The sequence below is a fragment of the Anopheles coluzzii genome, chromosome 3, assembly GCF_943734685.1.
Source record: "Anopheles coluzzii chromosome 3, AcolN3, whole genome shotgun sequence".
Classification (NCBI taxonomy): Eukaryota; Metazoa; Arthropoda; class Insecta; order Diptera; family Culicidae; genus Anopheles; species Anopheles coluzzii.
The window spans coordinates 87,834,220-87,842,574 of NC_064671.1; the positions used below are offsets into that span (position 1 = coordinate 87,834,220).

Sequence of the window (8,355 nt, forward strand, 5' to 3'; positions counted from 1 at the left end):
ATCCCGACCAATTTCACTAACGATGAGGTTGAGCTAACAGTGGCTTCCGACTTGCACCGCTCTCCATCCTCTTGGGTCCTTTGGAAATTTCTTTGGTTTTGTGATAATACACGATAAATCTTGCCTTCGCCCGGGAGAGCACGGGACAAGGTTGGGCATTCCCGCAGCACAGCTGGGAGGATTGTGCTCCCTACCCTCCCAGGAGAACCCATGGAACGATGCCAACTGCGTACGAAAGTGTGTTCCTCCTTCTCCGTCCATCGCCATTCCCAAAAAAAGCGGGGTAACGAGGAGCTTTCGCGGCTTTCTTTGCATCCTGGCAAGCCTACCCGGAATTCTGACACAAACACACACACACACACGCTCCTTTGGGGGGGAAGAAGAAGAAACTTCCCGGCACACCGGAAGCAGTAGATTTTGTGCAAGTTACGCATTCACAAATCAAATCGTAGCTTACAGAACGAAGGCCCCCAAAGGGCTGCTCGGGTTTGGTTGTCGTACACCGATTGTTGTACGGTTTGCAGATTTACTGCAATTTTATCGTCACCGATCGTGTTTCGTGAGGGGAGGAGTGAGGTCGGACAAGGAGGCCATCCGATCCCCGGACACCCGAAAAAAGCTCGTAGACATGTAACGTGACTGGCTTGCGAGAGAGAGAGAGAGAGAGAGAGAGAGAGAGAGAGCGAGGAAGAGATAAAGTACAATGAACCCCATTGGTGCACTCTTCTGCTGTGTCTTCTAGTCTGCTCTTCTCCGGGTGTGTGTGTGATACCGATCTTGGGTTCAGCGATGGGTTTCGGCAGCGACGGTGGGGCCTTTTTTGTTAAGGTTAGTTGCTGTGCGTCACACTGTAAGTTTATGGAGTGGATTTAAATAATTACAAGCGATGGCGACGGCGGCGGCTTATGGCTTTGTAACCGGTTTCCGGTGCATTGGGAATGCAGCAGCAGCAGCGTGGTAAGTTGGCAACTGCAACACTAGGATTTTGGGGCTGTAGTTTTAGCACATGTGCGCCGCCGGTGTAATAAAAATAAAGATGCACTGCAAACGTTTGTCTTTCTCCGTGTTTCACACAAGATGCATGTTTCGGTATTTTGAGGTAGGTAAGCGTTGATATATTTTAATCTTTTTTTTCTCCTCACCATAGCTCTGCAAAGACGGGAAAATTGATTATGAAGTAAGCAAGCAAGTGGCAGCGCTCCAAGGCTTAACATTCTTTTCTACTTGGATGCCTCTACAAGGAATGTAAGTCTAATTGGGACATCTTTTACACGCAAAAGAGTGAGAAATTGTGGTAAGATTTGAGATAACACGCTTGTGCTTGTAACGTGCAGTGACTTGAACGTGCGCGAACGAATGAAAAACATAATAAATGGGCATGCATATTGAATGATGATGATGACATCCACACGGATAGCTATACGGATGAAACATAGAAGGGCATGATTTTCCCTTTCTTTGTAATTGGAATTAACATCTTCTTCTCTTTAACAGGAAACACGTAAATTATTCAAAAATAACTACTGACATACAATATTGTTGTAACCGTTTTATAAGCTATCTAATTCACAAAACCTCCAAAGTAAATGGATTATAAATGGTGCACAGCATCGTTGAAGGAGACCAATACCACAAAAATCTGTTAAAAACGAAATAAAGGTAATATTTTTCACGAATAGACGCACAATTTCAATATGAAGTTACGAAGTACGTTCGATTGTTGCATAATGAGGACTTTCCCGTCAATTTTAAACGGGTTTGAGACACACACACGCGAAAATGTCTCGATATACCCAATACACTGATGCGACACCCTAATAAGGCATTTCTCATTTTTTAACAAGGATCCAGGGATCATTATTGACCGCCTGCAAGATGTTTTTCAACCGCTTTCACACATTGTATTGACATCACAATAAAATATCAGTCATTGCAAAGGATTTTCAACAAATCACAAAGAACGGTAAAACTTCATTCAGCTTGAGACATGTTGAAAATCATGTAGATGAACTGAACTATAATTGTGATGCAAATACCACATTTGACAACTGTTGAACAACATCTCGAAGCAATGAAAATTGTCTCGGAAACCCCTGTAATGATGAGTTGCAAAAAAGGTACGAAAAGTGTTTGAGTATATAAATAAACCAAAAAATTTCATATCAGGAAATACCTCAAAAATGCATTCCGAAAATATAAGTGCCTTTACAGGGTTTCTCTAGCCAGCTCAACACCATAAGCAAGCTATTCAGTACCGTAAAATAAATTTCAACAATAACAATGGAAACTCGAATGATCTGTTATTGGTTACTTTGGGTACGTTCGACATATATTTGACAATGTTGAATAGCAATTTCACGCATTGATAATGAAGCTTACAGTGTTGAACTGTTCCAGTAAACGGTAAGGTAATTAATAGTGTTTATGTATATTTTACTAATGTCCTTTGATACAATCACAGCATTTTTTTTTTGTTTTATAATACAAATATTACCGTTGAACAGCGATCCGGCCTAAAGGTATTTCCGGTTATTATTTACTGTCAAAATCCTTTTGTTTTTTGCCCTCTTATTTCTGTCTTTAGTGCCTTTGTTCTACTATATTTTCATTCTGTCTGCTAAATGTTCCCTGATTTCGCTCAACTATCAAATACAGGGTTTCCCACGATTTATTGGTTGGTTCCCACGATTTATTGGTGCGTTCCCACGATTTTTTGGTCATTTCCCATAATTTTTTGGTAGCAACCCACGATTTATTGGTCGGTTCCCAAATATTATTGGTCGGTTCCCAAATATTATTGGTCGTTTCCCAAATATTATTGGTCGGTATTATATTATATTATATTTGGGAACCGACCAATAATATTTGGGAAACGACCAATAATATTTGGGAACCGACCAATAATATTTGGGAACCGACCAATAAATCGTGGGTTGCTACCAAAAAATTATGGGAAATGACCAAAAAATCGTGGGAACGCACCAATAAATCGTGGGAACCAACCAATAAATCGTGGGAAACCCTGTAATATCTTTTTTGTTACGTACTTAATTACCAACATAACTTATTTTAAGCTCCTTTGCTTCTTTTTTTCCTTTTTAAATAACTTTACAAATCTCATTATTATGTATGTTTTTATGTTGTTAAAATATTATGATAATCATGATTACTTTAATACCATTATCTTGTCATTTATTCAGATCTATATAAAAAAAGCCAGAATAGGATAAGGTAAGCAAAATTCAAAGTGTTTTTTGTTATACTTTCTTAACCCCTCAACCTCCTGAACTCTTCAATGTGAATTTCAGCTGGTTTAAAGGTTAACATCAATGACCAAACAGCAACAACCAAAATTACGTTTTTAAACGCTCTTTATGGACCAGCAATTTGTCCTCAACTATCCTCTCAAAGCGTTTGCAAACACCAGCCAACCGAAATCTTCAACCAAAACCATGCCCCCCAAAGTGCCTAATTTTCGCCCATTTGGCATCATATGTACGCCCATCATCAACAATCGCGTCAAGTATGACCACCACCCTTCTTCCTCGAAACCAGCTGATTACGCCACCGGCAACCAGACCGAAACCGTCACATCCGGGATAGGTCCCACATGCGCTTGAACGGGCGCGCACACACGCACACACCCACCTGCCCAAATCCGCACCCGCGAGGGAGCGAAGAGAGAAAGAGAGAAAAAGCGTATGTGTGCGTGTGTGGACAAACAAACAGAAAAAATGCAACACCGCGTAACAAAACCTCGCGAAAGAAACCGAACGAACCCATCAAAAATCATGAATGATATACAAACAACTGCGTAACCGCGCAATTGAAAACCCATGGCAGTTTAACAAATGATGAAACGCATTCCCATCCTTTCCGCCATTCTCCCATTTGGATGTTACACACGCAACAGCCCTGCCCACCCCCGGGGAGAGAGTTTGTCGGGTGTGTGGAGTTTATAAATCATTCCCAATCCCAACAGCCACCACGTGACGGATACATCACCCATGGTCCGTTAATCCGTTTCTTTCCGATAAGCATCCCCGAAAAAACAACAGAAGAAACTGTTAAAAATGGGATGACGCACGCAGTGCGAGAGAAAGACACGAAAGATGAAAGTGCGCAAGGCAGGTATGCAAAGTGTGGCCCTAAAAACAGTCCAACGGGGTTCGTCCCGGTTACAGCAGAGGAATGCGGTGCGTACATAATATCGCATATCTTTCGCTTTCGTGATTTGTCTGTTCACCCCCGGCCCGGCGTGCGACACGACCTTGCGAGATGGTCAATGAGCAAGGCCCCCCTCCGCTAGTAGAAAGCCGAACACGAAGAAGTGTGTCACGAGCGGAGGGGGTAAACATAACCGGATGCATTAAAAGAAAGTAAAATTTCCCCTTTCAGCAACAATAAACTGTCGAAAAACGACAAAAAAGATCTCCACAAATCTCGGGCTCGTCCGGGAATTGAACCCGGGACCTCTCGCACCCGAAGCGAGAATCATACCCCTAGACCAACGAGCCACATGCTAAACTCACCACTACACTCCCTACTGTTTGCTCTGCCATCTACCAAGAGTGGGTCGTACTACCATCGCCGCAAGCCGTAACGGTTATGCTGACCTCTTCCCACCCTACACCGCAGCATGCCTGTTATGCTCTTTGCTATGCTTTTCTGTAACGCCCAAACAACAACAAAGCGACACGATTTTCATTGCAATATGCTGCACAAATTGCACAGAAAAAAAAAGATTGATTGAGTCGCTTCTAATCAATAAACGCTAAATGTGATGTGCACAGGTCTCCGAAGGGCCATTCAACAACACCATCGTGGCCTGATGACATTCTTTTGATGTGATGTGGCACCGTGGGGCAACAAAAAGGCGGCCTAAAAAGAGGACCTCAGCTAGATAAATGGATGATGTTGACCGGATTTTTCACGTTCATCACTCTGGTCTGCCCTGTACAGTTGCCCCCAGGGAGGAAGGTTGATTGACCTGTCCCGGTGTTTGGACCGTTTGCAGCAGCTTCCAACCAGTAACGATGCAACGATGGCTCTAAAAGCAGAAAAAACGGACTTGTCCCCCTTACACGACACTTTCCTGGCCATGGTACAAAGCACTGATTTTGATTATTCGAGACGGCTAATCGGATGATGGATTAAGGATTGCCAATTCCCTCAGGGGAAAGTGGAGGAATAAAAAAAACAATGTACATAAAACCCATTTTATAGGCAAGCCCATTTGCATACGATGGGGACACAACAGCATGTGCCCCCCTTGGGAACTCCCATGAAGGTTCCTGCCTTTCCCTACCAGACCGACATCAAACGAAGCAAATCGTTGCAGCTAAAGCCGTTTTTGTAATGACTTTTCAGTCTCTTTCTCCGGCTCTATCACATCGTTCACCTAACATCACATTTCGTCACTTTAAGTGATACACTAAACCGCGGCCGGCCATCGATTTAAACAACAGGCCAGTCGGGAAAAATGGGGCAATTATTTTCACACTCGATTAATCCCACGTGGATCGGACTCGCCCCGCCGATCGCCGTTACAACCGCAGTTGGTGGGCGTTTCGCACCTAGCCGAAATTAATTGGTCTCCCCCCCGGCCGGTTGGCATGGGTGGTAAATCAACCAGGAGGATGGTGGTAGCCGGCGCTCACATCACTCGTAAATCATTGTAGAAGAAAAAAAATGCAATCCCCAGTAGCGGCCCAAATAATGCCAAATAGTAGCAATTTTCTAATGACATACACACACGTGGCATCGGTATAAAAGATTGAAGTTGCGAGGGACCATAAAAGCGGCTCATTGCAAGGTGGTGTCCCCGTGCGCGCGCGCGCTGGTACGCCATCCGTGCGCGGATCGAAAGCGAAAGCGCAAAGCGGGGGTTAGCCGCACGAAATCGAAAGTGTCCGAGCTCTGCGCGCCACACGAGATCCGTCATAAATTGTGTTGAGGCTGTTGTAACTCTCTTTCTCTCTCTCTCTTCAAATATCTCAATTTGTCAAACGATTTGCGCCGTGACGCAAAACGGTGTGACACGCGCGCGCGCACGTAGTTTGGTAGCGATGGTGGCGCGGAAGGATTGCGTGACTTCCATTGCGTCGTGTGCCGAGACACACACGCACCAGCGGATCCACGATCCAATGCACACTGCAGCACGCGCGTCCGGCCGCTGGGTTCGTGTGAAATGGTGTTGGCGCGAAACACCTCCCACCCACCCACCGGCCAGATCCGGCAGTCAAAATGTCACCGACCGCGGTCGCGATTTGGGGATGTTGCTGAGAGAAGGTTGGCTACCTGCCACCACCACACTGTCGATGAGGCGGATGTGAATGAATTGTTGTGCGGTTCCTTGTTTGTTTCCCTGTCTACAGTTCCCCACCCGGGCCAGTTACCTCTGCGTGGGGAGTGGGTGTCTGTCTTCCCGGGCTGCCTTTTGGCACCTTATTCGCTTTTCTTCGGAATATGGCGCACCATATCCGTGTGCGTGGTCGGTACGGGTTTGCCCATTCATAAGTTGCGCGCGTCTGGGAGCAAAGATGGACCAACACAAGGGAGACGCACCACACCGGGATGAAGTAGGATGCAACGCCATCATGGAGATGCATTACGAAATCTCTCTCAACCTAAAAAAAACAAGATGGGTACGGATGTGATTAAAATCTTCTCAACAGACACGCTTAAACGATCTCCGATCACTTTTTGGAACATTACCCAAAATGGACGTCCTTGCCAAAAAAAAAAGCTGGTTATGCACAACTTCACACATCTCCCGGATGGAACCACAAACAACTTTCATCCGTTGTCTGTCGTCCGGGAACTAATCTGCCAAGTGTGGGAGAGAAGAGATTCAATATCATCCGGCGCTGATCAACTTTTAATTATATTAGGAACAATGCGTTCTCGTTCACACGTATATGTATTTCGATACTTTTGATCACTTAAAACACACAAGAAACGATACCGGAACATGTCTCGAAAGCACTACACAAGCAAGCATCTCACGGAAGTAGATTAGCAAATGCAAATGATGCTCCCCAAAGGACGCCATGATAAACTAGCTGTCAAAATCGGAGCAAGCGGCTGACGTCTAGTTCATTACGCCATTTGCATTGTTTCCTCATGCAAAGCTGCTGCTGGAAAGGACGCGTAAAGAAGCATCTAGTTTTACATTTGCGGTGGAAGAGCAGTTTGTGCTTTTTAACATGTTCGCAACATTGTGTTAATTGTGAATAATTAAGTGTTGCGTGACAGTTAAAGTTATTGTTCTAATGCAAATAGTGGCTACCAGTGGATGGGTGAACTGTGTATTGAGAGTTGCTTTTGGTGCATTGGATATCATTCGCTCTTGTTTCGGGTTGTAGAAAGAAATTGAACTAAAAATAAAACAATGCAGTCATTTCGAGAACAGGTAATGTACCATCATCTGAAAATCACGGAAATAATATCGTGAAATAAGGAAGCGCTAAATATTAAAAAGGTTTTTTTTCTTCAAAAATGTCACACAAATACAAATAATGTTGGTTGAATATGTCAAGAATTTCACTCCTACCATGTGGAATGAAAAAAGATTGCTAGATGTTTACCCCAGATGGGACTCGAACCCACAATCCCCGGCTTAGGAGGCCGGTGCCTTGTCCATTAGGCCACTGGGGCGGTGTTTGAGAGGGCGCCAGTAGAACATTTTAAGCTGGCTGTCATTTTCGCCCAACAAACTGTCAATCAAGCGTTCGCTTCATACTTTATTAAGTAAGCGTAATTGTTTGGTCGAAAAATTAAATTTTTAATCACCTACACATTGCATAATATGGCGCCATCAACGATCATGTGGATAAAAATATGTGCCATATATTTCTTTCTTTTTTTCTTGATATTCCGTACCATACTGGCCCTCTGGCGGATATTGCGTGAAACTGCGCGTTTATGGCATGCTAAAGTCGCCGCCGAAATCAACTGTCACTCGCAGCTGTCAGCACAATTTGTTTACAAAATAACACGCGCGCGTGCAACAGAACAAGCAGCCGCAGAAAATGTCGCGATTGTGTGAAATTTGTGCAGTGAGCGAGCATAAATACCGTTGTAAGACCTGTCGTTTGCTCTAGTAAGTAGTGATAAAGCAATATTAAAACATACAATGTTAACAAATTGATATAAACGATGCCTTTTTTGCAGCTGCTCGGTAGTCTGTTACAAAAAGCACCAAGAACAACCATGCGAACCACCGCCGCCACCACCGGAAGATGCCAGCAAACCGGGTGGTGTTTCGGAAGGACAGCAGCAAAAGAAAATCATTTTATTCAGCACAGTTGACACCGTTCCAGCGGAAAAGCTAGAACTGCTTGGTAAGCGTTT

General features: G+C 44.2%; 1 protein-coding gene and 2 non-coding genes across 3 annotated transcripts in view; 1 reads left to right on the forward strand and 2 right to left on the reverse strand.

Moving 5' to 3' along the window:
- Nucleotides 1–4,445: 4,445 nt before the first annotated feature.
- Nucleotides 4,446–4,517, reverse strand: Trnap-cgg (transfer RNA proline (anticodon CGG)). Its single transcript has one exon. It is a non-coding gene; the product is annotated as a tRNA-Pro (tRNA).
- A 3,069-nt stretch (nucleotides 4,518–7,586) lies between these two features.
- Trnar-ccu (transfer RNA arginine (anticodon CCU)) lies at nucleotides 7,587–7,659 on the reverse strand. The gene has a single exon. It is a non-coding gene; the product is annotated as a tRNA-Arg (tRNA).
- Nucleotides 7,660–7,969: 310 nt separating this feature from the next.
- The window catches only part of LOC120956714 (zinc finger HIT domain-containing protein 3), a 726-nt gene continuing 340 nt past the window's right edge, over nucleotides 7,970–8,355 (forward strand). Inside the window, exons 1-2 of the mRNA XM_040378414.2 lie at nucleotides 7,970–8,104; nucleotides 8,176–8,345. Of these exons, the coding sequence (XP_040234348.1) occupies nucleotides 8,034–8,104; nucleotides 8,176–8,345 (241 nt within the window). The 5' untranslated portion in view covers nucleotides 7,970–8,033. The remainder of the gene's footprint in view (nucleotides 8,105–8,175; nucleotides 8,346–8,355) is intronic.